The sequence below is a fragment of the Sciurus carolinensis genome, chromosome 11, assembly GCF_902686445.1.
Source record: "Sciurus carolinensis chromosome 11, mSciCar1.2, whole genome shotgun sequence".
In the NCBI taxonomy this organism is placed as follows: domain Eukaryota; kingdom Metazoa; phylum Chordata; class Mammalia; order Rodentia; family Sciuridae; genus Sciurus; species Sciurus carolinensis.
In genome coordinates, this window is record NC_062223.1 from 95,312,723 (window position 1) to 95,340,219 (window position 27,497).

At 39.3% G+C, this 27,497-nt stretch overlaps 1 protein-coding gene across 1 annotated transcript in view; it reads left to right on the plus strand.

Annotated features, from left to right (window-relative positions):
* Positions 1 to 27,497, plus strand: part of Hephl1 (hephaestin like 1) — a 70,831-nt gene that overhangs the window by 26,968 nt on the left and 16,366 nt on the right. The window contains exons 3-14 of the mRNA XM_047517681.1: positions 1,936 to 2,148; positions 2,836 to 3,015; positions 4,919 to 5,173; positions 7,543 to 7,711; positions 10,092 to 10,231; positions 10,376 to 10,507; positions 12,052 to 12,263; positions 14,166 to 14,316; positions 16,126 to 16,338; positions 19,065 to 19,278; positions 23,729 to 23,868; positions 26,300 to 26,440. Coding sequence (XP_047373637.1) covers positions 1,936 to 2,148; positions 2,836 to 3,015; positions 4,919 to 5,173; positions 7,543 to 7,711; positions 10,092 to 10,231; positions 10,376 to 10,507; positions 12,052 to 12,263; positions 14,166 to 14,316; positions 16,126 to 16,338; positions 19,065 to 19,278; positions 23,729 to 23,868; positions 26,300 to 26,440 — 2,160 coding nt within the window. The remainder of the gene's footprint in view (positions 1 to 1,935; positions 2,149 to 2,835; positions 3,016 to 4,918; positions 5,174 to 7,542; positions 7,712 to 10,091; positions 10,232 to 10,375; positions 10,508 to 12,051; positions 12,264 to 14,165; positions 14,317 to 16,125; positions 16,339 to 19,064; positions 19,279 to 23,728; positions 23,869 to 26,299; positions 26,441 to 27,497) is intronic.

The window sequence follows — 27,497 nt, forward strand, 5'->3', positions numbered from 1 at the left end:
TATGTTTGAGATCTTTTGATATTTACAATTGGAGATGTCACATAAACAGGTATCAATGCAAAGCTCACAGATGATATCCAGGCTAGAGATAAAAGTGGAAGCCACACATGTGTGACTGATTTGGTAGAACTGTGCGAAGAGGTGCCCCAGGGAGGGAGCGCTGGGCAGGGAGAAGGAGCCAGCATTGTAGCTTGAGTATTTCTCATAGTGAACAGCAGATAGAGTGGATTGGAACACTGAAAAGAGAGGCCAGGAAGAGAACGGTTGAAGGAAGGAGATCAGACAATGGCATCAAATACTGTCAAGAGTTCAGGTAACATGAATTTTTAAAAATATTATTTGGATTTAATGGATAGAGGACAGTCTCCTGGAGTTTTCCTTTGTTTTATTCTTCTATCAGGTAGACCATTTATTAAACTAGAAACAGCAAATCATATTAGTTCAACTTTGAGTAAAAATGGTTTTGTCAAAATGTTAGTGTGATACTTTTACCTCATATTGAGAGACAATGTAAGAAATTATTTTAAAGTGTTTTTGTATCCTTTAGAAGCCATTCTTGAAAACATTGAAGACATATTCATTATATTATTCAATTACATATATTTTATATGTAATTATGTTAATATATATAAAATTATATATAATTAATATAATATATTTAATATTTATATATAATATTTAAAATTAATATAATATTATATATATTAGTGGATATAAATACCTACCAAATGGAGTTGCTTTGAAAAGTAAATAGTACATGGTACCTTCTCCAATCAGCACATAGTCGGGGCTAAACTGCTATTGTTTTCTTGGGGCATCCTTCTCCAAACAGCAAGTTATATTTCCGTGGTAGATAGAATGTGCTGACAGGTAACATTAGATTTTCTGTTGTATCTTTTCTTGTACTTGGCTCAGCTATACTGGGGCTTACTGTCTTATTTGAATTTTTATTTCTGATGCCTAGTACATTCATTAGCATGTGGTTTATAACCAGTTCATGGTATGGAATGGTGAATTGGAAGAGTGAGTGAGTGGTGAGCTGGCCTGAAGTGCATACAGCCCTCTCCGTTCCTCACCCTCAACTTTCTTTTTAATAACTAATGGTCCAGCTGCTCCTAGTCCTTCAAGGACCCTCAAATGCCAACCCCTCACAACGAAGCTTCTGATAAAATTATAATGTGCACAGACTGTTCACCAGTCTTCTACCCAGGTGATTTTACACTATTTTTAGCAGTATACTTTCCTAATTGAAAAATCCTGTGTGATCCTAGTTTATAAGACAGAGCAAGGGACTTCTCTGCCCTACCCACTCTGTGAAGACCCTCCACCTTGTCACAGGTCTCCTTCACCTTGCTACAGGTCCTCTCTGAGGTATTGTATAATTTGACCTAAAATTACATTCCACACATCAGCATGTTTTATTCTCCAGTTGTCCCATGTGTTCATCACATATTCTCTGGTCTGCTCTGAAGAACTGAAGATTCCTAGAAGCAGAAAGAGATCTTACCCTTGCTTCCTATCCTTGTGAGAACTACACAGTTGCAAAATGCAAAATAAGTCCTTAAGATATGTTCATCATCTCTTCAGCTACTTCTCCTTCCCTTCCCCGGTCAGTACCGAGTGAGGTAGATTGAAATCTTTCTGACTGCTGCAGTAGGCCTAGCAGAAAATCTTTATTAAGAAGTTTTATTAAGTTCTTCTTTCTGGGCGAAGCACTCTGTACACATTGCGTCATTTAGTTTCCTTCACTATGGGGAAGATACTAACATTTCAGTTTCACTGAGGGACAAGAGAGGCATTGAGAATTGAAGTAACTTGCCTCAAGTCCCATAGAAATGCTTCTTAATTTGGTTATGTTTGATTCCAAAGCTCTGGTCCTCTCCACTATGGCATTGGAGCTCTGTGTTCTAACTAAGCTTGATCTTTTCTTGGAAGGAGCCTTATACCCAGATGGAACCTCTGGAAGGAACAAGGATGATGACATGGTTCCTCCTGGCAAAAACTACACCTATGTCTGGCCGGTGAGAGAAGAATATGCACCTACTTCTGCAGATGCCAACTGCCTGACCTGGGTGTACCATTCACACATTGATGCCCCTAAGGACATTTGCTCTGGGCTGATTGGCCCCCTACTGGTGTGTAAGGAAGGTAAGGAACCCCCAACCCCAGGAGCCTGTGCCTACCTGGTGTGTTCAAAGAGTGAACAAGATGCAGGCTTTGTTTTACCTGCCTTCCTTGCTTTACACAGAACGTGCCTCTTCTTCTGAACTTCCTTTAGAACTTGGACAATTATTCTAACATGGAAAATCAATCTGACACTGTAGCAAAGGGTAAACCTTCAGATTCTAAAAATCATCACAGCATTCGGAAGTATATGGTTTTGTTTAAAAAAAAGAAAAATGATCTGGGCCTTTTGGCACATGCCTGGAGTCCTAGCTTCTCGGGAGGGTGAGGCAGGAGGATTGCAAGTTCAAGGCCAGCCTGGGTGGTTCAGTGAGGCCCTGTTTCAAAACAGAAAATTAAAAGGGTTTGGGATGTAGCCCAGTGATAGAGCATCCTTGGGTTTAATCCCCACTACCACAAAATAAAGTCTACCTTCTTGAGAGATAGCCATGTTCCCAGGACCATGGCTGTGAAGATTTCTGTTGTATGACTTTTCTCTTCTACGGTTCTATCTTTTCCATCAAAGTCTTATGTTACTTTATATTGTAGGCTATCCTTAAGTATTTAGGTCTTCAGCAAGCTTCCGACCTACCTAACACCTCTGTCAGGAAAGAAAACTCACTTTGATTTCATTCACCTTGAACTCTTTACTCTCTTGAATGTGCCCAATAGGTATCCTGAACAGGTACTCAGGGACGAGAACTGATGTGGATCGAGAGTTTGTTATAATGTTTACTCTGGTGGATGAGAACCAAAGCTGGTACCTTGATGAAAATATCCAGCGTTTCTGCACTGAACCGAGTTCAGTGGACAAAGGCGATGCTGTTTTCCAGAGGAGCAACAAAATGCATGGTGAGTATCTCCATAATCCATTTTATTCCTATTCTTCACAAATGGAAGTAAAGATATCAAATGTTGCTGGAAACTATTAGGTATCAGGATGACTTTAGACTCAGTTGCTCATATGATCCCTCATACCCCATAGTGTTTATTTTGAAGTTAAGATACCCCCACAAAAAGGAAAGAATTACATAAGCATATTTAGACCACGTTTTAAAACAAGCCTATATGCAGAAGAGGTGTTGGAAAACAATTACTCCTCTTCAAGACTGGCCAAGGAGACTTGACCAAGTGTATTAAAAAAAAAAAAAAAAAACCTAACCTATGAAAGATGTTCAATCAATACATGATCTATTGACCAATTTATTTAAATTTACTAAAGTCACCTAGAATTAATCATACAGCCTAAGCTATTATTATCTTAGAAACAATAGTTTTTTATCTTAGTTGGAATTTAAGGAGTGCAGTGAATTTTTGAAGACCGGAATTAAGTTCTTTACCGCACCTGGTCAAGTCCTGGCTGTCACATAGATATTTTAAAAACATTCAGTGCTGGACTCACAGCATAAGCTCAACTGATAAGATTCTGTCCAGTAACAGCTAGTAAAAGCTGCCTTTTCTCTCTGCTTTTTAAAGTAACAAAACATAAACATCTCTTAAGTGCCCTTTAATCATTTCTTTTCCTTTTCATCTTAGCATGCTTCTGTCACTTAATTAATTACTATCACAGAAAAGTAGGGAGCTAAAATGCTAAACCTTGGTTTTTGTGTTCTGACAAAAGAATATTTAAAGTCAGACACTAAAAGTCACACAGGAGAACTTTATTATAAGTGAAAGTAAAGTAAAAGCAAAGTGAGCCTTAAGCAGAGAGCACTCTCAAGGGAGAGAGTGGGCTGTCTCCCAGCAGAGACAAAGGAGATAATGCTGTCTCCAAATTTATTACTGTTTGATGTTTACCAGCAAAACAGGGACAATTTGGACAATTTGCTGTACTCTTTGCCAATCAGGTGTTCAACTCCTCCTTCAAATTGGATGGTGGAGTTTTTGATCTTAGTTGATCCTCTCCGGAACTGTCATGGTGGCCATCCTTTTTAGGGGGACTTCACCTACAAGTCAGTCCCAAGTTAATGTGGGCACTGGGGTCAGTAGCAAGTCAGAAATTATCCTAGTGCACCTGTGCTACTAAAGGAATCTTCCTTCCCAGACAAATGGAGATACCCATAGCCATAATTCCTAACTTTACACCAACCTCGATGGACCCTGTCAAGGGTAAGTCCCATTAATCCTTTTCTTTTGACGTATTTTCCCATTTTCTCCTTTGCTTCTGTTTATTTTCTACAAATTAATTAGCACCTTTGCTTTCTTAGCCACTTTGAAAGCAGTTCAATGAAGATCCTCACATAATTTAAAGAACACTTGTGACCTTGCCATGCATTTCACTCCTCATTGCTAGCTATATCTAACAACACTGTGTGCCAGTTTTTCTGTTCAGTTGCATTAGCCCTAAGATGAGTAAGCCAGGTTTCTTTTTCCAAGGAACATAGAATCCAGTGTGGCTATCAAATAGGCTAATGGAGAATTAGCAAGGTAGTGACTGGGCCATCCTAGAAGTATGAGCAGTGCTAGATTTACTCCTGACCATGTGACTGTACTCCAACAGAAGCTCCAAGGCTGTTTTTAATGTATGCTGATTATCATTTTATCAGGTACTTTTCTCTCAAAAAAGGCCAATGCAAAGCTTTTCGTTCCTTTCTAGGACATTTTTTTTTTAAAGATCCAGAATTTCTGCATGAAAACATTAGAACCAATAATCTGCACTGATTGCCCAGCTGTGCTAGAGTATACATTACCAGCATTTCTGGTCCCGCTTGCCTCTGCAGGGGAATCTCTTCCACTAGTGTGTTTCTGTTTTCAGCTCTCAATGGATACCTCTTTGGAAACTTCCCTGAGCCAGAAATGTGTGTTGGTGAATCAGTGTCCTGGCACCTATTTGGAATGGGGAATGAAATTGACATTCATTCTATCTACTTTTACGGAAACACCTTCATCAGCAGAGGGCATCGGACTGATACTGTCAACCTGTTCCCAGCCACCTTCCTTACAACAGAAATGATAGTCAAGAACCCTGGGAAATGGATGATAACCTGCCAAGTCAGTGATCACCTACAAGGTAACAAGGACAAAGACCTGTATGGAGTTGCGTAGAATAGTGCAATGGAAACACACAGTCACTGGTACCTGTCTAGGGCTTGCTGTTATATAGATTCCTATAGGTATTCTGTCTACTTGAAATGTGAGTAGAAACTGAATAGATAAGCAAGAAAAAAAAAAAAAACTTTTCCAGGTAGAAGAAACATGAACTGAGAAGAGCGCACGTTCTCCTCAGTGACCGTAAACAGAATAATATTTTTTTCTTTTAGCCCTAGAAAGGCCTTTCTAGATAATCAGGCCCAATTCCCCATCCTATTTTCTTCAGAACAATTCTTTTTAGTAATTGTATCAGCTCATCTCATCTCCAGGCTACTCTACTAGCATGTTCTTCCTTAACAGACATTGACATACAGCTTTCTCCATGGTCCACCACAGGTGGATGAAAAATATTTGTTGAATAAATTCCTATCAAAAGACTTGTTCCTGGTTCATTGGGACAACATAGAAGAGGTCCTTAGTTAGCTGGACCATAAGGTCCACAATAGATAGAGAATCATGATTGGGCTCTGGTGGGAAGGGCATCAAATGGCCGGGTGAAGGAGGTGGCACTGTGTCTGGAAAGGCAATTGTGATCCTCTCAGATCCTCAGGTACATTACGCAACCTACGGTGATCAGTGCAGCAGTTTGGGAAGGTTAATATGATGTATGTGTGCAGAAAGGATTCTATGTAGAATTTTAGGCCACTAAAAGCTAATTAAGAAGAACCAGCAGCATTGGAGTTATGACATGAAGGGTCTGGCCTGAGGTGGTAAATATAGGAAGAGAAAAACATGCGTTAGCACACAAGTTATGTCTGATTAAATTTGGATACTGCTAACTATACACCTCACTAATAGATACAGAGATCCAACTGTTCAGGGCAGCTTAGATAGCACATTCTTTTCCCTGTCAACTGTATGCAGTTATCTTAGCACTAGTCAGCTGGGTTATTCCAATGAAATTTAATTCAAGAGGTGATCAGTAGATGTGTACCAGATACTGGTCTGAAGAGACAAGGATGAATAGGACAAGGTTTCTATTCTGAAAGGATTCCATGCTGCCAAATCTGGGAAGAAACTCTCTGAACTAAGAATTCAAAATTTAGATTTGACATCAAGAAAATAGAGATGTTTGAGATTAGTGAGATTGCTAAATTGGGCTGGTAGTTGTGGACATAAGCTGGTGTTCATGATATATATTGCACTAAATTACCTTCAGAAAAAAATTGTAAAAACTTAGAAAATAGATACCATTCAGTTTTAAAAATAATCCTACCCAGTGATATTGATAAACTTGTCCCCTCACTATTTTCTATGCCCTTATATATAAACACACAGGTCATGCCAGTCATGACCTGTAATACCAGCAGCTCGGGAGGCTGAGGCAGGAGTATTGCAAATTCAAAACCAGCCTCAGCAACCTAGAGAGGCCCTAAGCAACTCAGTGAGACCCTGCTTCTAAATAAAAAATAAAAAACGCTGGGGATGTGGCCAATGGTTAAGCACCTGGGTTCAAACCTTAGTACCAAAAAAATTTAAAAATTTAAATAAGTAAATAAATACATAGATCATTTAGAAAATAAAATCAGTCAGTTGGTACTGCTCTACAGCTTACTTTTTCTACTTATTAATATATCATAACAATATTTCCATGTCAGTGAATACAGAGCTACTTCATAATTGCTAATACTTCCAGTGTCCATAATGAGGAGATTACAATCTACTTAACCAATGCTCTATTGCTCAACACTTGTATTTTTCTTCATTTTTTTTGCTATTATAAAAATTTTGCATGTATGTTTGCAATTCTGTCTAAAGATTTCCTTAGAAAAACATCCAGATTTGGAATACCTGCCTCAGAGTTTGATTTTTTAAAAAGCTATAGACATATACTGCTGAACTCCCTTTATAAAATTGTCACTGTTCTACCCAGTGGGTTAACAGACCTTGCTTCCACTCATCTGCCAACATTATGAATTATTAGTCTTTCTAATCTTTACCAATCTGATCAATGAACACTGGTGATGTTTGATGACTATTAAGGTTGAACTATTTTTCTTTTGTTTATTGATGATATTATTTCTTTAACGAATAATCTATTTAAGCCCCTTGCTTACTTTCTATTGGAGATTTATTTTTTTCTTCTTTGTTTTAAAAGTGGTTTACATAGTAATCTTTTATCATATATATTACAAATATTTTCCTCCTTATCATTTACCCTTTGTTTTAAACTTTGTTCATAGTCCAATTTTCTATGTAAAATTTTTAATGTTCCTGAAGTAAAATCTATTAATCTCTTACTGTATGATTTCATCTGTACCTTAGCTGTGGTTTCCTTCTGTTCTGCAGCTGGTATGCTGGGACAATACAACGTTGGTAACTGCAAAAGTGATGTTTCTCACCCCAAGATGAAGGGTCAACAGAGGCTCTACTTTATAGCAGCTGAAAAAATTCTTTGGGATTATGGCCCTCTAGGCTATGACAAATTCAGCGGTCTCCAGCTAAATGCCTCTGGCAGGTAAGCACTCTTTGCTGGGGTTTCTAAGCTCCTTTCCATAGAGGCATGTGATCTCATTTGTATTCCAAGTGCTGCTGTAATGACATACTGCAGAGATGGCATGACGTCACTGCTTAAGAAGTTCTTATATTATACTGCTGAGAATGGGTGGAAGATTTGGTGCTTTGTGAAAGGCTGACATTCTAACTTAGAGCATGAGATTCAGTCATTTGTCCATCAAACATTTCTTAAGTAGCTCCCATGTGTGAACTACAGCACTAAGTGCCACGAGAACTACTAAACTGGTGGAAAGAATAGTCTTACCACAGATGGAACAGGTCAGTCTCAAAGAGGGAATAATATAGGACTATTTTTCAATGGAGATGAGCTCCTTCCTTCCTGCTTTCTTTTTCTTTTCTTTTCTTTTTTTAAGGTGAACTCTTTGCTTTAGGGTGACCTACTAGAAGTTATGCCCCCTCTAGTAGGCTACCAATGCTCTTTTTCTTCCTGTCCAGTAAAATGCTATTTTTCCTTAAAGCCTAACTCTAATGTTGCCTCTTAAGTGAAGCTTCTCTGACTTCTAAGTCATAATTAATTGTTTGTTCTCTGGATGTCCATAGCACATACTATTTTTCAAAATGAATATGGCAATTCATTAAGTGGATGTAGACTCCTGTGATTTACAGAATCATATGCAATGATGTCTATAAAAGCATTAAAAATGTGCAATGTGATATTAAGAATGATTGCTATTTCCCTCTGATATATTTTTCCATTCAAGGGAATGTTTAAGAAATTTTCTTTATGATCAATGATAAAACACCCCATGTTTTTGATTGCATATTTCATTCATTCATATGTATGTACATATATTCTTCCACCAAACTGAAGCACTTGAACCTTGCCTAAAGAATTTATGGGAACCATTTGTGAAAAATTCTTAATATCAATCTTCTCTATTGGCAAGAATTTCTTCAAACAGAAAAATGAAAATTAGCATTAAAATTGTGTTTTAGAACCCTTCTAGAATCCAAAATATGAAAGATTAGATTATATTCAGTTGCTATTTAACACAATATATGAAAGCTCAATGCACTAGATGGCATGAGGGATGCAAAGACGTCTAAGACAGTATTCTCACCTTATGTAGAGGAAGTAGCTATATGCACAGGGCAAGAGAAGTAACTTTGCAAGTTACAAATAAGAGTAAGTAGGTTCTCTGGGTGTTCAGAGAGAACAAAGACAGCCAGAGAACACTTCAGAGAAAGTGGGATTTAAGCAGAATCTTCAAGAATGACAGAATTTATTTATGTGAATAGTGAAGAGGAGGGAATTTTAGATGCAAGGGTAAGTGCAAAGCCCTACTATACAGGAGAGAGTGAATAGATCAGAATAACAAGTGGATAGGGGAATGAGCATTTGCCTAGATCAATAGGGGGAGAATTGTAATGAGCTGGATATAAATTGCAGAGCCCCTTTAAGACTTTTGAACATTATTTGATTGACAATTAACAGTATTTGAAGATTTGTGGGCAGATATATGACACTTAAATTTACCATTTTGGAAATTAATGTTGCAGAAGTCTGTATGCTGAGAAAAAATGAACCAGCCAGTGTAAGATAGAGTGTGCAGTTAGGAGCTTCATATCATGTTCCAAACCCAAGATGATGAGGGTAGGAACTTGGAAGAAAGGCAAAGAGGAGATGCAAAATGAGTGTTGAAAAGAAAGGCTATAAAAATTTTACAAAATAAGGATGCATGAGATAAAGGGATGAGGTAGAAAAATAAGAGAGCTTTTATGAAGGGAGTTTTTATGACTGCAAGAATGATATTATTGATGGAAATAAGATAGTAGAAATGTAGTATTAATCAGAAGTTATATTGTTGTATTGCACAACTTCAAAATGTGTTATTTTATGTATGTAGTTTCTAAGATAACTCTCCATTAATTAAATGATTTGATCAATTAGACATCCCATTCCTTAATCATGCCAGATATCAAAGAGCTTACAATATGCAGAGAGTATTCACATTGACATCGGCAAGAGGTAGAGGGATGCTTATTCTGCAAAGAACCCAGTTAGCTCTTTATTAGTTTGTGGGACACAATTTTGGGGGACTCCAATATTGGTAAGTAAGGAGTTTACCTGTGATTTCCTTGGTTGCTGGACCACTGGGGAAGAAAGTGTAATGTGTAGGAGAGAAATGAGCTTGAGCACCATGTAGCTTCTTAAGACTTTAAGGCTGGTCAACTCTTCCTAGGAATTTTGTTGAAACCTGTGCCATTATTTTCTGGGGAGATGGGTGGGTGAGAGGACTGGGTAACAACATGAGCTCCATAATTAAGGCCTTTGGTGGATGTGTTGAGAACCTCATCAAGGTTCCTGTGTCTTTCCACAGTAATTCTGCACTCTACTTCACACAAGGGGAAAACAGAATAGGAGGAAAATATTGGAAGGTGCAATATACAGAATATGCTGATGCAACTTTTACTCAGAGAAAGAGGCCCTCTGGGACGGATGACCATCTTGGAATTCTTGGTACAGTAAAACCATCCTCATGTTTTGAAGTGGGAGATGTTTCAGCTGGGAGTATACACCCACACAGAATGACCCTCCTGCTCCTATTTTCTTCTTTCTATTTCTTCTCCTCCTCTTCTCTTTCTTCCTCTTGATATTTCCCAGGCCCAGTCATCAAAGCAGAGGTGGGTGATACCTTGCTTGTGACCTTTGCTAACAAAGCTGACAAGGTCTACAGCATTTTGCCCCATGGATTGCTCTACGATAAAGCATCTGATGCAGCCCCAAATGTAGATGGTAAGTTTCAGCCAGCACTTAGGAAATAAACAGAATGAGTGAGGAAAGAACCAGCAACTAGGCAGACCCGGTCCAGTTCCTGGTCCTGCCCCTTACCAGTCCTAAGAGTGTGGACGATTATTGAAAATTTTGGAACTGCAGTCTTCTCATCTATCAAATGTGGATAATAATTCACCTCATAGGTCTTTGGAAAGAAATGGAGAGAAAGCAGGACAGGGTATAACCCACAGTAGATTCTTAGGAAATGTTAATTTCTTTCTTTTCCCCTCAATAATGCAGTATATTCCAAGTGAGCTACTTTCACAATCACTTCCACTTCTCTGAAATGGAGAATGTTCCTGCTACCCATTGCACAGGATTCTGCCAGCAAAAGCTGAGGGGAAAGTCTGATTTCCAATGTTTTGTTAACATCAAAATCTTACACATGGGCTTTGCTCTGTATCTACCAGCAAATCTTTATTTTAAATCAGCATAATATGCTGACCATCACACATGACCCCTCTCTCTCAGAGCAGGCAGCACAGGTTCCCTGCACATCAAAGGAGTGGCTTTTCCTTTGTATGCAGGAACTATCCTTCCACTCCTGGTGCTACTCTTGGGAACCTCCTGGTTTCTCCATAGCTTCCCCATCGCTGCACCCGACTTCATGGCTGCCTGGGATATTTCCTCATGCTTGAGTGTGAGGCCAGGTTCCATTGAGAGCAGACTTTGTGGTGATGGTGAGGAGATGAAGAAGGAAGGAATGGAGGGAGAATTTCCTCTCCCCAGACCCATCCTCACCTTCTCCTGCCTCAGAAGTATCTCCTGTGCCTGTACTCTCTTTCTTGATCAAAATGTTCAGAATGACTTTTTGTGTGTGGGTGCAGAAGTAACACCAGAGACGACCAAAATGGTTTTATTTTCCATTTTTTAACTCAGCAAACATACTGGACTCTGTTTGAACAGCACAGGACATGAGGAAAAATGAGTCTGTGGTCTTGTCTAGCAGAAGATATTTGCTGTGTTCTTTGGCAATAGAATGGGAGAATCAAATCACAGGTTTTAGAATCAGACCTTAGTGTGAATCCTGGATATTCCATTTATCCACTTAGTAACCTTGGACATTTACTTACTTCCTCTGTCTTGTAGTTATTTGGGTTATTTCCTAGTTAAATCTCCCAAATATCAAACTTTTTGAAAATAGTTCTCATGCTTGACTTTTTTTGGGTATCTTCTGTAGTACCAACTATATTTTACATAGACATGCATGATATTTTATGGATTTGCATTTAATTGTTGAATAACCTATTATCACTCTTTTAGTATTTGCTAAACCTGGCATTTGAGTACAAAATAGAATACAGTCAACAAAGATGATAATTCTTGAATTTAAGCTTCTGTTTCATAAAATAGCAGAGGATGACAGTGGTCTCTCCTGGTAGAGAAAAAATCGTCCTGCAAAATAAGTCATCACCAATGAGAAATGCTCAGGGATAGATACCCAATCTGAGGAGATTAATGTTCTTAGATGTTGCTTTGAGTAACTGTTTGATTTGTATCCTCAGGATTTCTGAAACCAGGGGCACATGTTAAGCCAGGTGAAACCTTCACATACAGGTGGACTGTGCCTGAAAGCGTAAGCCCAACAGTTGATGATCCCCCCTGCCTGACCTATCTATACTTCTCAGCAGTTGAACCAATCAAGGACACCAGCTCTGGCCTTGTAGGGCCTTTGCTAGTCTGTAAAAAGGGGGTTCTCAATGCTGATGGGACACAGGTAGGCCATCAAATGTCCCCAAGTTCTCAGGGTCATATGTGGGAAAGATCAGTGATACAGACAGAGATTAGTAGTGATGAAGAGTCAGTTGTGAAGACAATTCTCTTGAAATTTATGTCTATATAATAAGGGTTTTATTTTAATTTTTTTTTTGTAAATTTAAAATCTAAATCTCCAGAGTTACCAGTGCTCACCCAGGAAGCTAACACTTAGGCCTGTCGTAGTGGGAATTGGGTGGGCCTCACACTCTGTCTTGCTTCAATTTTGAAATCCTCAGAAATGTATCTGGAATGCAGCTGAGATCCTTCTTTGTGGACAAGGTTTCCCACGCTTGACCACACTTGGTGAACTTTTGAGCATCCAGTGTGCAGGCAACACTGAAAACACTGTAATTCCCTGCTGGAAACTAGAAGTTAATCACTGTGACTGAAAGAACAAAAAGTTTGTGGAAAACTTACTGCGAATCCCAACTCAGAGGCTTGGATGGTCTCACTGAATAGTGGGGTAAAGCACAACCCTTCAAGCTACATCTATATGCTATTAAACACATTCATGAAAAGAGGAAAATCTAGTCATTTCACCATTTACTTCACCAATTACATCACCATTCAGAAATTGCAAGACAATGTTTTTAAACAGTATGTCTATAACATTGGGCATTGTGTGAAATTACTTCTGGACTCAAAGGAATTTCTAGGTATCTAAGTATCTTGCTCCATCTAAGATTTTAATTTCTCTGAATGAATGATCCTGGAAATGTCTATTGCATGTATAAATTGAGTCTTTGTATTGTACCTCAACAAGAATGATTATTCACATTTTAAAGCTGAACAATCTGAAACTAAGAGACATTGAGTGATACACCAGGAAACACATTGAGAAAGTAGTGAAGGTTGGCAGAATGCAGGACTTTGAGAAGATAACTGTCCTTTTTCCAGGACATCAACTTTCTTCCTACAAGTTAAATACTTGAGTCAATGAAATAAAGTGCCAGAAAATATTTGTAAGTTAATTCTGATGTTTTCCCTTGTTGTATACATTCAAGGATACTTCAAGGTTTGCTAGAGGTACCTTATAGTTTGTGGAAGTTGTTGCCCAAGTCAAATATCATTTATGGTGAGACCATTTACACAAGATTCATGGGGGGAGAAAGTAACCTGAAACATTCTAGAATTTGGTTGAGAGAGAAGTTCATTTGGTCAGAAAGAAAATTATGTTCAATGCAAGGAATACTTAAGAAACATAGCCAGGTGTGATGAAACAGCTTAAAAAACATAACCTCAGTGACTTGGGAGGCTGAGGCAGCAGGGTCACAAGTTTGAGGTCAACTTCAGCAACTTAGCAAGATCCTGTCTCAAAATAAAAACTAAAAAGGACTGGGAATGTAGCCCTGGGTTCAATCCCCAGGACCAAAACAAAACAAAACTAAAGAAAGAAAAAAAAGAAAGAAGGACCTACTATATGTCAGTCTCTCTAGGCTGGTGGAAAGACGATAATGGAAAGAGGTATTTGCATCTCTTTGCAGTAAATGTCACAAATTCTCCTAGTGGTGAATAGATGTCATAAAATAAGGTCAGGCGCTATAAGACCATATTTTAATAATTACAACAATAAGCCTGACAATGGGGGTACCACAGTGCAGAAAGACTTCTGAGCAGGGACATAGTTCCTTGCAGGAATTTGCATCGAGAGGGGAGGATAAAATGAAACAGACACATTTTCTTGGTGTCAAGTGAATTCATCAGAGTCATGCCCAGGGTCCTGACTTACAAAATGATCTGGTGAATCCATGGCTAATGTTGATCAGCCCTACCCCACTTTGTGTAAACTTTGAAAGTGAATCAGTACTATGAATTCCTGCAAGCTGAACTTTTTATGTATTCATTTCTTTCTTTTCAATAGAAAGGAATAGACAAGGAATTTTATCTACTGTTCACAGTGTTTGATGAGAATCTGAGCAGGTATCTTGATGAAAACATTCAGAAGTTTACTTGGCGTCCCTTCAGTGTTGACAAAGAAGACAAAGAGTTTGTGAAATCCAACCGAATGCATGGTATGATGAATGGTTTTCCCTCCTGTAAATGAAAGGTTTAATTGCATTTGAAGTGAATGTCTGGAATGTTTTAACTATCTGAATTTTGGTTTCCTGAGTATTGCTCTTAGTCACAAAGTGAATTATTTTATACCTTCAGCTTTGCAAGTTATCTTTTGGAGGTATTCTGAAACTTAATTATCACTTCTAAAATACCTTATTAGTTTTAGATCAAGAAATACAGAATTTGAATTAGCAAAGATCACAGTACATCAGAAATGAAGAAAATTGCTGACAAAATTCCCTCGTGCTCACAATAACATCCAGTCTGATAACCCAAGATATAATAGGAGGTAATCTTAAACAGTAATGTGTCCTAAGCAAGTAATATAAATGATTGCTGAAAGGGCTCATTTGTAAAAGAATAGCAGTTCCTATCCTAGACCTTCATTTGGGAGAAATGACTTAATTCTCTTTCACTGTCTCTCTTTATATCAAGTATTATAATAGTAAACCACCTGGTAATTTGTTGTGACTAACACAGGATTATTAGTCTTGAGCATATTACCTAAGGTGGCAGAGTAATGAGCCAGTCCAAACTCAGTGCCTGCAAGAGTGTGTAGCTGACAAAGTGCTAAAGTAAGTGCTATAAGATAACAGATGCTGATTTGTTCATTTTAAGACCAAGCATAACATCTAGGCTATAACATATTCTTTGAAAATATTATAAATTATTATAAATTAGAAATAGCTGCCAGCCTCCCTCCCAGCTGAGGAATCCCCAAAAGTCCAAGGTTACAAGTGACCCATAGCAACCAGGTCACAGACTTCCAGGGTCCCTGGTGCTCAGTTCTGATGAGTCCCCTCTTGGCCAGTGGAAAGCATGGAGCAATGTATTTTCAGGATCATCTCTGAAAACTTTTGCTACAGCTATATATAAAAATTTGTTTCTGAACTTCTTAGTAATAAAAGAGCAAACTGAAACATAGTAATTTCTAATGGGAAATGATATTTCTATTATATAGAAAATTAAAAAAAAAAACTGATGGACCATGTCAAATTCAGCTTCCAACATGGTTTGACAATACAAAATTCATTTTCATATTTTTGAAATGCAGGATATGACATTCTTAAAGCAAACTTTAAGAAAATAATATATCTCAATATAATCAATTACAAACCAATGACTAGTTCTAGTCTTGCTTGACTGCAGTAGGAGGAAGAAAGCAACAAAGCTAACATTGTCCCTCACATGGGACAATGCTTTGAGTTGCGTCTATCATGTAGGCTGTATTCAAAAGGTATTTGCTGAACAAGTGAATGTCTTGGAAGAAAAGCTTTAAACAGAGTACTAAATCAAGAAAAGATTCTCTACCAAACCATCCAAGTACTAAACTTTGTTTATGGTTTACACTAATACTCTTTAACATTGTGAGGATAATTGCAAAAGCAGTATCAAGGGCTTTTCCCCCCAGAATATGTGAGCTCAGAAGCCCTAGGCCTTCTTGAAATTTCTACTAATAATTCCAGATTTAAAGTATGATTACCAAGCACAACTGGTTCTGCAGACACAGGAAAGAAAAGTAATTTTGTTTAATTTCAGTGTACTGTTGTTTCTTATGGTTAATTTTGGTCTCCATTTTAAATTGATTCCACATATGGCTCCTTCCCTAGTAGTATTTATTCTCTGATAATGTGTGTCTTCTGCACACTTCACTAACTTGAAACCTCCTGCCCCAAATATCCTGATAATTGTTCATTAAAGTGGTGTGGTTTCAGCATATGGACATAATTATGGTGAGCTCTGACTATCCTCTTCCTTCCATTTAGCTGTTAATGGCTATATGTATGGCAACCAGCCAGGCCTAAGCATGTGCAAAAAGGACAGAGTTTCCTGGCATTTGATTGGAATGGGCACTGATACCGACATGCATGGAGTTTACTTTCAAGGGAACACTATCCACCTACGAGGGACTCACCGTGATTCCCTCACTCTGTTTCCCCACGTGGCCACAACGGTATTCATGCAGCCAGACCATGCAGGTAAATCTGGCAGGTCCATCTCAGGTTACCAGATTCCTACTCAGCCTTAGCAATTCCTCCCTCAGAAGCAACTGTAGACTTTAGGAACTTTGAAAGGTATAGAAACAGTTTTTATTCAAGAGAATACTGGCTATTTTAATCCAAACACATAATGTAAAGGGCAGAAGGCATCCACAAAGAAGAAGTGCGTACCTTCTAAACAACTTTGCCACACAAATCCCGAGTGAATGCTCTTGATTCATATCTGTGAAAATTCATTCCTCAGAAAGGATATTTTTTTGCTTTCATGAAGCATGAACATCATTCTAGGTGCTCAGAAGCACCTCCAGGGTTGGAAAGCCCAGTGGATGACTCCAGTCTCTGAAGCTATGGATATATCCATACTGTAACTTAGTATTCCTTCCCTAGTGGCCTTTGGATGAGTTATTTGGGGACCTCTCTATTTTTATTCATTTGTGCACTCTTGGTTTCCCCAGAGGGAAAGTTGCATTGTGTCTGTAGTCCAGGAAGTCCCTGTAAAATGCCAGTGCATGGAACATCTTTCCTTAAAATCCCAAGCTAATTAGATAATTGGAGCATTTTTACTAAAAATGTGGAGGAACATATGGGAGCATAAACTAGCTGCCACATGAAAGGTGAGGACGACAAGTGCTTTGATATGCTTTTTCCAACCCAACTTTTTCATCAGTCTTAACAAGAGACCAATATGCTACCCAAGATGAGTACTTGCTGATCATCTCATTTCTTAATGGACCTCCCATTTCTTTACTCACACTGGAACTGCAGTTTAGATGCCTCTGTGTCATCAATTAATAACTTGAGGTTTGGGTTTCAAAACTTTTGCCCAAGGAGTGCCAGAGACTAGAAACACTATCTTCTTTGCCTTGTAAACTTGTAGATTTCCTGTAGTATTCAACTTCTCTACATTACTATAGGTGATCACTTGTGAGTCACCTAAACCAAGGGATGCCTTAAACACAATGTGGTTTTGTTGAAACACACTTGTCAACATCAAGGAGGGGAGGGTACTGGGAACAACCAAATCATTTTAATCCATGGAAATAAGCACTCAAAGATGGAGCCAACTGGAATAATTTTAGAGATTAGGGTATTTGTTCCAGTGCTTTGATCATTACTCATATGCCCCACAGGCTTCTAAAAAGCTTCATAACAATGTTTTCTGGTTTAGTTTGATATTGAACATAAATCTGTAACTCCCTAAAAGCTCAGTCATTTCACTAATTCCTGTTTCTCATCTATAAACTGAGAAGAGTGCTCAAAAAATGGATAGAGCAGACAGTAGGCTGCTGAAATAATTTCTTTTTGTTCTTAGAAAAGATAATCCCTTGACTACAGAAGAATCATGATGAACACATACCTCATGGGCTGCTAGGGAAAAGCACATGCAGAGGGAGGTCATTCCAAGTTTGCCTTCAGAGGTGTCTTCTCTGTGTTTTTGCAAAGGCCCTTACCTATGAGGGTCCTGTCTAATGGGGGCGCTTGAGTACCCTTTGAAACAACTATTGTTGCTCATCTAGAAGGGATAATAATATAGCAATATTTGGAGTTACATGTATAGCAAGATTGAAGCTCTCTCTGTGTATTAAAGATGGTTAAGTATAGGTACTCTAATCACTCACCACTAAGAGCAGTCAGTTAAAGAAAGGGAAGATCTATTGATCCAATAATTTCTTTGAGAATTATTAATTTCAGTAATTTTAAATTACCTTCCAGTCAGACATAATTGTTGATTTTATGTATTTTATTTTTTAATATATATATTTTTAGTTGTCAATGGACCTTTATTTTATTTTATTTTTATGCATCACTGAGAATTGAACCCAGTGCCTCACACATCTAAGCAAGTACTCTACCACTGAGCTATGACCGCAGCCCCATGATTATTTATTTTAAATAGAGAAATCTAGTTGATTTCTTTTTTCTTCCTTTTATGCATCATAATGTAAACCCTACATTGGACCTGAGAACCTCCTTTGCTCAAGGTCTTAATGAAGTAATACATTTGGCTTTAACAATAATAATACCTTACAATTTTATCGTGCTTTATAATTTGTGAAATCCTTTAGGGCAAAATTCATGACTTCAGAAATGTGGCCTAATTTGAGCTTTGTCTGGGATATTCATTTTATGGAAATTAGTTCTTTATAAACTGGGTTGGGCTAAGATAGTCATGCCTGTCAGTGATTTTCCAGGAATGACTGACTTCTAGAAGGCTTGTGTAATAGGGAGGATTTAGAGAAGTCATTTCTTGGTAAAATTGTAGGTTTTATTTTTACATTAAAATTAATTTCAGATGGTATTTTTCCTCCATAAATAAATACCATCAAAACAGTTTATTCCCCTTGGGTCTGGTGTTAAAGTACTTTAGGACTGATACTTTAAAAGTCTACCTTATTGCCAGGTGGTGCACACCTGTAATCCCAGTGGCTTGGTAGGCTGAGGCAGGAGGATCACGAGTTCAAAACCAGCCTCAGCAATTTAGTGAGGCCCTAAGCAACTTAGCGAGACCCTGTTTAAAATTATGAAAATAATAATTATAAATTTTAAATTTAAAAAGGACTGAGGTCGTGGCTCAGTGATGAAGCACCCCTGGGTTCCGTCTTACTGATTACTGATTTTGGAATAATATACATAAATTTGCTGAGAGTAGACCAATAATAACAGAACCAAGCACTGTGTGCAATGCCAAACCCTTTCTCTTTCAGGTATTTTCAAGGTGTTTTGTTCCACCTTGCATCACTTCAACAGAGGCATGGGTCAGATATATGAGATCAACAGCTGTGGCAACAGGGAGCCTTCTGAGCAACCGTACGGGATGATAAGAACCTTTTACATCGCTGCTGAAGAGGTAGAATGGGATTATGCCCCTAACAAAAACTGGGAGTTCGAAAAGCAGCACTTGGACGCAGGAGGGGAAAGGTACCACGGGCGAAGCCGCCAAGTCTCTTCGGTGGGAATGCGCATGCTCTATAGGCGTTTATTACTGGTGGAACCCTAAAACGGCCCGGTCTTTTCGGTCAGACAGAAGCTTTAACCTAGGAGCACAGTTTAGGGAAGCTGCCTGCCTCCAGCCCTGGAAGGGAGCCCGAGGTTGTCCTGAGGGCATTCCCCAGCAGGCTCCGTACACCTTCCCAAGTGGTGACAGGTCTACTGTGACCCATGAGCAGATGCGCACGCCGATGAAAAGGCTCAGGGGGAGGTGGTGGATCCCACAGCTAATAATGGGACTGGGAAGACAAAAGGGGCCCAAGGAGGCAGAGAAGGTGTATGGATTCCAGGTGAGAGGCTGGGCTGCTGTAGATTGAGAAGTGCAGGGAAGGGTAAGAGAGGATAAGCCATTGTCTGAGCTGATCCAGGTGGAGGAAGCCAAGGAGGGGTAGGAGGCCTGCGCTGGGAGAGGTCCCTGAGTTAGGATCGGAAGAACAGATCTCTCTACTGGGTCATGTTCCCAGAATGTCTCCGTGATTGACCCTTCTTTGTAAATGATGTCAGCCAGTGCTATGTGCCAGAGAATCAGCAATGCTCCAGCCACAAGCAGGCTCCTGAGTATTGGTCCTCTATTGCCCTCTTCCAAGTGTTCTGTGGCCCAGCTCCCCAGGGTATCCTGGCATGGAGTGAAACAAGGAAGAAGTCAGGCACAGACTGCAGACCTCCTCCCCCAAAATATCCTCCACATCGCAACTAACTGCCTGGCTATTACTATCTCATATACAGATGAAGAAACGTGGGAGCGGAGTGAAGTTGTCCAGCTGGTATTTGGTAGAGTTGTAATTGAACGTAGATCTTTTTAAAAGCAAAATTCATTCTCTGCAACATACTATGTTCTTTTGTGCCCCAGTTCTTCTTATCACCTACCCCTAACCCTTCCCCACCATAGTCCATATCCACAACTCATAATCCCTCTGTGACTGTGATGCACACAAACAACTCTACACACTGTTGTTCCAAGTCTTAACACATTTGTTTCCTGTCTTACCTGTTGGCCTTTGTTTTGAGGTTTTGTATTCCTGGAGTATAACAGTGCCACCTTATGGATGAGTGAAAACAAAACAAAAAATAACTATTGAAGATCTACCTGGGGGACAGAGGATTTAAAATCCATTCCATTATTCACTAACTCATTTGTTAATCCAAACACCCATTCTCTGAGAAACTAGTCATGCTAGTACATGCTAAGGACTGATGCTGGTACAGTGGAAAATGAAATAAATACTAATGGTCTTTTAAAAATTATTATTTCATTAAGTAGCTGCCATAACTGAGGGAAAAAATGCATAAGTATTTTGTTAATAGAGCCTTCATAATTTTCTTGGGACTCATTTTAACTTCTGTTTGAAGCCCCCATCCCTCTGGACTACTGGAAGGTCTAGTTTCAGTCTCTTGGGCCCTTCCCTAAATTATATGGAAAAATAGAGGGTGCTGGGGGGAAGGAAGGATGAAAATAAATAACTGGACCCCTTCCTTGCCACTCTGGTTATTGCCTATAGAAAATAAGACAAAACAGGATAAGGCACATGTTCCACATGTTCACAGTACAAGGTCTATAGGTAAACACTTAGCAGAGAATTGAAATGATAGGTTCTCCTAGTAGCACATCTGTACCACCTCTGTAGGTAGGATCTCAGGGACATATGCTCCCTGTACTCCATTTCTATTCCTCTGCATTTTGCCCCAAGACCATGGTGGGGTCATATTTATTTTCTGAACCACCCCTTGATACAATTTATCTCTGAGACATTTATCATCCTGACCAGTATAAACCCTCTTCCCCACCTTGGGACCTGAAAGTCTTTCTTTGGGATTTTCCAAAAACACACTGGGAAGGCTTCAGGATCCCAGAAAGGCAATTAATGGACCCATCAGCACAATTCCAAGGGGCAAGTTTGTGAAGTGGGAGGGAATTTGAAAATAGAAATTAAGATGTTAGTGCTCCTGATCTTGTGGAATAATGTGTGTACCATTTAGCCATACTGTGATTCACCACAATAATCATCAGCTATTAAGCACCTGCTATGAACCCAGAATTTTGCTAAGGTTTTTATAAACCATATATGATGGGATCCTTACAACATACTTGACCCATTTAATTGGCTTTTGCCCAGCATTCCATGAAACATCCTCATAAGATAATGATAAAGTGACTATATAGCACTTAATTTGTGTCCAATACAGTGCTTTACAGATACTAATTCACATGATCATTGCATTAATACAGTATGGTAGGTGCATCACTACCACCCCACTCTGCAGGGGAGGAAAGCTGGGAACCTGTAGAGTATAGTTCCTGGGTGTGTAGGTCACCAGTACTAGACTCATGGAAAATAAAACTAGGAGAAAAATTCTCTACGTTTTGCAAAGTATACAGTCTGGGGCAGAAGATGTATATGTATTTATTGCATACCTACCATGTGCTAGGCATTGTGCTACACTTTTGTAGGTGAAACAATGTGGAAGACAGACAAGGTCCCTTCCTACATCGAATTCATGGTCCATGAGGAAGATACAGAGCAAACATCTAGAGTGAGGCCATCTTAAGGGACGTGCAGGGTGCAATGGGAGATCAGAACACAGTCTGTTTGGGAGAAGGTCGGGAGAGGGCAAGTGGTCAGGGAGTTTTCTGGAGGAAGTAGTCTTGAAGCTGGCATGTGAAGAGTGTGCCAGTTGAGGAGGTGGGACGCATTTCTTGGTGAAGGATTAACATGTAAGAAGGCCTGGATGGAAGGATGGCACATCATGTTCAAGAGAGTGAATGTTTAGAATGAGCAGAATAAGGGGGGGACGCGGTGATGGGAAATGAGGATCAGGAGGCTGCAAAGGCAGATAGTGGAGGACTTGACAGCCAAACCAAGGAGTTTTGTAGTGGGAAGCCATAACACTGTTTTCCATGAGGAGTGACTTGGTCAAATTCATAGCTTAGGGTTACTCTCCCTGCAGTGGAGAGAATAGAGGGAAGGGAGTTGCATAGAAGGCAGAGAGTGATGAAGAACGGTTCCAGTTAATGCAGGTAAGTGGTGCAGGTGGCTCTGTTTAGAGTGCAGTTAGTTAAGGGGTTAGGGATAGAGGATGAGACTTATCATATTCAGAGACAAATTTGATAGATTTTTCTTTTTCTCCCCTCTCTCCGACCTTTCTTTTCTTCCTTCCTTCTCTCTTTCTCTTTTGAGACAAGGTTCTCACTCTGTTGCCCAGGTTGACCTCAAACTTGCCATCCTCCTGCCTCAGCCACCCTCCTCACTGGAATTATAGATGTGAACCACCACACCCTGCTCTTTCAGATTTTTTGAATCGATCTTTACTGCTGATCTATCTTGGTGATAGATTAAATACACATGTAAATATTTGGATTCCATATTTGCAAACTTGTCTACTTGCCAAATTTTATTTTTAACACCTCAACCAATTCTTGTGGCTTTTCCTCTGGTCATTCAAAGATATTCACAGGGTTGTGAAAAAATGCTGATGCACACATTCCCAGCAGAGATCAAACAGAGCATGATTGCTTTCTTGTTTAAGCTCTCTAGTGTAAACAAGTGTCTTGTCTTTTCTTTCTGTTTTTTTTTCCTCCTCCTCCTCTCCTCCTCCTCCTCTTTGTCTATTTAGTGCCATATCTTCTGCATTTGTGTTCTTTATTTTGTGATTACACTGTTTAAAATGGTACCCCTTAAAAGTAGCACCAAAGCACTGTCTAGAATTTCCAAGATCAAGAAAACTGTGATGTGCCTTATAGAGAAAATATATGTTAGTGAAGTTTCATTCAGGCATATGTTATATAGTGCAGTTAACTATGAGCTCAATGTTAATGAATCACCAACATCTATTAAACACAGTGTCTTCAAACAGAAACATGAAGCAAGATAATTCAGGGTTCACAGTGACTATCTAGGACATAACAGCTTTGAATTATAAGAATCAGCTGTAACTATATTTGCATATAGGTACATGCACAAAATATAATTTGCAAAGGATCTTTCCAAGTGAAAAAGCATGAGGTATAGAATGATATATGTGAAACTTGGAGGAATTCAGGGTGGTAGAGGAAAATGTGAGTGCACATCTGTGTATATGTGTGAGGTTAGGTAGTGCCACAAAAGAGCCTCTAAGGTTGACCCCACTTAACACACAGCAACAGTGGATAGCAATCATTTCCAAGGGTGAATCATGGGCTGTGCTAGGCTGAACTTATCAGAACCCGAGGACCTTTGAAGTGCTAATTCCTGGCCCCATTCCCAGAGGTATAAAAGGCCAGTTCCCTGGGGAGACCCTGATCGTGGCCAGGTTTGGGGAGCTCTGATCCAGAGTACCCCTAAGTCACTCAGAAACACTCAATGTTTTCCTGATAACTTTACTTTTTATTGCTTCTGATTTGCAGACATGGAGATATATTTATGAACCACACTGAAAATTGGATTGGCTCTCAGTACAAGAAAGTGGTTTACAGGGAATATACCAATGGAGAATTTGTGGAGATCAAAGCTCGACCACCGCGAGAGGAGCATTTAGAACTCCTGGGTATGGCACAGATTTCAGCCATGCACTGTCAGCCCCAGGCGTGTGCACATGTCTGAAGACACTCACACACACACACACACACACACACATACTGTCCTGTCAGGCTGAGAAGGGACAGAGTAGCATGAATGCATTCATCCCAGTGCAATGTCTTCCATATCAGGGAGTGTGCTGTGTGCTCAGCTGATACAAAGAATAGTCACAATAAGACGACCAGATAACACTCAAACAGGAGCCCATATCATCAGGGCAGTCTACCCAGTGTCTAATAATCCTGAGCTTCTTTCCCATTCTTTAATGAGCCAGCGAATTTTAATTTGAAACAATTTGGTATCTTACAACACCAGGCAGTGTTTGTATGAGTTCTCCAAGGTCCTGGATTATCCATGCACGGTGCCATACAAACACACCATACAAATATTTATGACAAAGAGGAACCTCCATTGAGATGGATGCCAAGGGTGAAAGGTCTGGTTTCAGTTTGGGAGGTCCTGACCCATGACCTCAGAACAGATTGGGCCTACCTGCAGCCTCTGCACTACCTGATGCCCACCTGCCTGGCCTGGTCATTAGATAAGCTCTCCCTGCTTTCTTTCCCCACATTTCCTCACCAGGGAGACTTGACCCCATCTCGAAGATAAGATTTTAAAACAGAGGGCTAGTCTAGAGGACTTTTTGAAATCCCTTGCTGCTTTAAAATGCACAAGGTAACATATGAACAATCTGACTTTCCATAGTACCATGACTCCCAGCTTGATGAATTATTAAATGCTCCACCCACCCTCCCCCTTGCCTTCTTGGTCTATTAACATTGGCACGCAAGCTTGTTTGTCACATCAGATGAATGAGTCATTCCCAGTGGAATCATTCATTTGAGCCCCATGTGTCTAAGAATCTCTTAAGAAAAGGTGCTGGTCCTCCTGAAGTATTTGGGTTATGCTTGTAAAGAGCCTCAGTTTGGTTTCACTTAGTAAAATGAAAGAAATGAGTGACTTCATCAAAGGCAAGACCAGTAGCCTTCAGCTAGGGGAGGGCAAGGCAAATCCACTTATTTTCTGTAGTTCAGGGAGAGTCCTAGGATTCTAAAATTGGTCAAAGGGCACATGGCAGGCATACCTGGGTCCAATCACACTGTAAATTGGAAGTCATCTGCGCTTGCTCACCAATACAGCAAGGCATGTATACTCCCAGTGGTATACAAATAATAATTTTAATAAATGGACACAAGCACCTCTCTCTCTAACTATGCTCTACTGTTTAAAAACAGTAGAATTTTCTTTTCTAGTTTTGTAGTTAGAAAAGAGTGTTTTTCAGAAACTTCTGGATTCATGCTATATATTTTCTGAAGATATTTATAGTCCTACAAATTTTAGATTTATTTACTCTTTTAGTAGTGTTTCTCAGAAAAGCAACCAAAACCATTTGAACCTGTGAAGAATGAATGTGTTGTAAACCACTAACCCCAAGTGTATCCCCCCATGCACATAGAATGCACCAAATGCCCAAGAGAGAATCACAGGGGTCAGATCTGAGGTGCTTCCTTGTGGCAGTCTACTCACTTGTAAGCTGTGTCTCTTGAAGACATTTTTGAGTCCTACTCTGCCATTGTGGGGTGTGCATGTTCTGAGCACCTTGAGGTGAAAGGTATCTGGCATGGTGAGGGGCATCACACATTCAGGCTGGCATAGGCTCTCTCTGGCGGGTTGTGGGCTCATTTACTTGGGTACTCAGGCTGGTTGCTTCTAACAGAAAAATGCACAACTGAGGGGTCAAAGAGCACATGCCCCCTCAGGATATCCACACATCCAGAAACTGCAATAGACATGCATTAGAGGAATCACTGTGTTGATCATAAATCTATGCATAACCTCTTATTCCACCCATCTTTCAAATCTTTTTAATATACATTATTTCATGGGATTCTCATCATTATTCTTGTATTCATTAGCCAGATAACAAGTAGTTTCAGACTTGCCAAAGGTCACACACAGGATGACAACTGAAAGTCACTATATCATGTGGATATGCCTTTTCTTAGAAATTATTTCTCAGTAGTAATACAAAACTAAGCATATAGATCCTTACCTATTTCAGTGCAGTAAAACAAGCACTTTACATATGTTATCTTATTTCATCCTTACTATAACTCTCTAAGGAAGGTACTATTAAGCCCATTTTATAGATGAAGAGTTGAAATTCAGATTACATGACTAGCATAAGGTTCCTCTAGTAAGTGGAAGAATTTGAACCTAGGTTGGTCACATTACTATGCACTTCGTGATATTTAATTTTATACAATATTATCCTCTAAAGGAAATGCACTAATGAAGAAACTAAGCTTTGCTTTATTCTCTAATACTACCTATGTTTAAATTACTTTGATTTTGGAAAGAACAATGATAATGCACACAGACCTTTGTTTTGCCTTTAGGTCCAATGATTCATGCTGAGGTGGGTGACTCCATCCTGATCATATTTAAGAATAAAGCCAGCCGGCCCTACTCCATCTCAGCCCAGGGAATAGAGGACATGGACAGTGGGAAGCGACTTGAAGTGCCCATCACAAAGCCAGGTATGGCATGCCAGAGGTTTGCTTCATCCTGATGAGGCCACAGACCTCACTCTTCTCAGATCTATGAAGGGTCTTGGAGAGCTCATCTTAATGTCAGTGCGCTTTAGTCATCATCTGGTCTCTCCTGGTCCAATGACCCCAGTACTTAAGAACTGTCTGGGACCCATTATGTACTTTGAAGGCTAGTAAGAAATGATAATGGCTAATACAAACTGAGTTAACCTTATCAGATGCTATGCTTTATGTTTAAGCCAAAAAAAGAAACAAACAAAAAGCCCCTCATTTATTCTTACAACAACCTAGCAAGGTAAGTGCTAACTTATTTAATCAATTCTGATACCATTATTATCTATCATTATTTTATCTGTTACTGAAAAAAGAAAATCATGCTGCCAATTAAACTTTAATGTGCCACAGATTGAACCACACATTTGGACTTTCGATAGGTTAAGGTGAAATATGGTATTATTATGTTCATTTAAAAAATGACTAAAGCACAGAGGGGTCAAGAACTTGACCAGGTCCCGTGTTCATAATGGTGGAATCTCAGTGTGCTTGACTCTAGGACCTGAGCTATTAATCACACGTTTCTCTCAGGTGTTAAAAATGAGTTTTGGGGAAAAAAAGACAGGATGAATCATTTCAGCTGTAATGCAGATTATACATAATAAAGTTCTAAGTGGTGAAGAATTTCAGGGATATTCCTGAAAATATTTGTAAAAGTTTCAGAGTAGCAAAATTCACGAATTGATTAATTAGCAGGAATTAAGGAAAGAAGTAATTGAGAAAACCTTTTAAAGGACAGAGAACTCTGGTTGGTTGTGTTTATTTAAAAAAGTTAATAAACATTATTTTGTAGGGAAGTCTTAGGTTCACATGAAAACTGAGCAGAAGGTCCAGAGATTTCCCATATACCTCTTATCTCACACAGGCATAGACTCCCCGACAACAACATTCCCCACCAGAGTGGTATGTGCACCGCAATTGATGAGCCTGTACAGATACATCATTGTCATCCAAAGTCCATAATTTACGTTAGGGTTCATGCCCCATATGT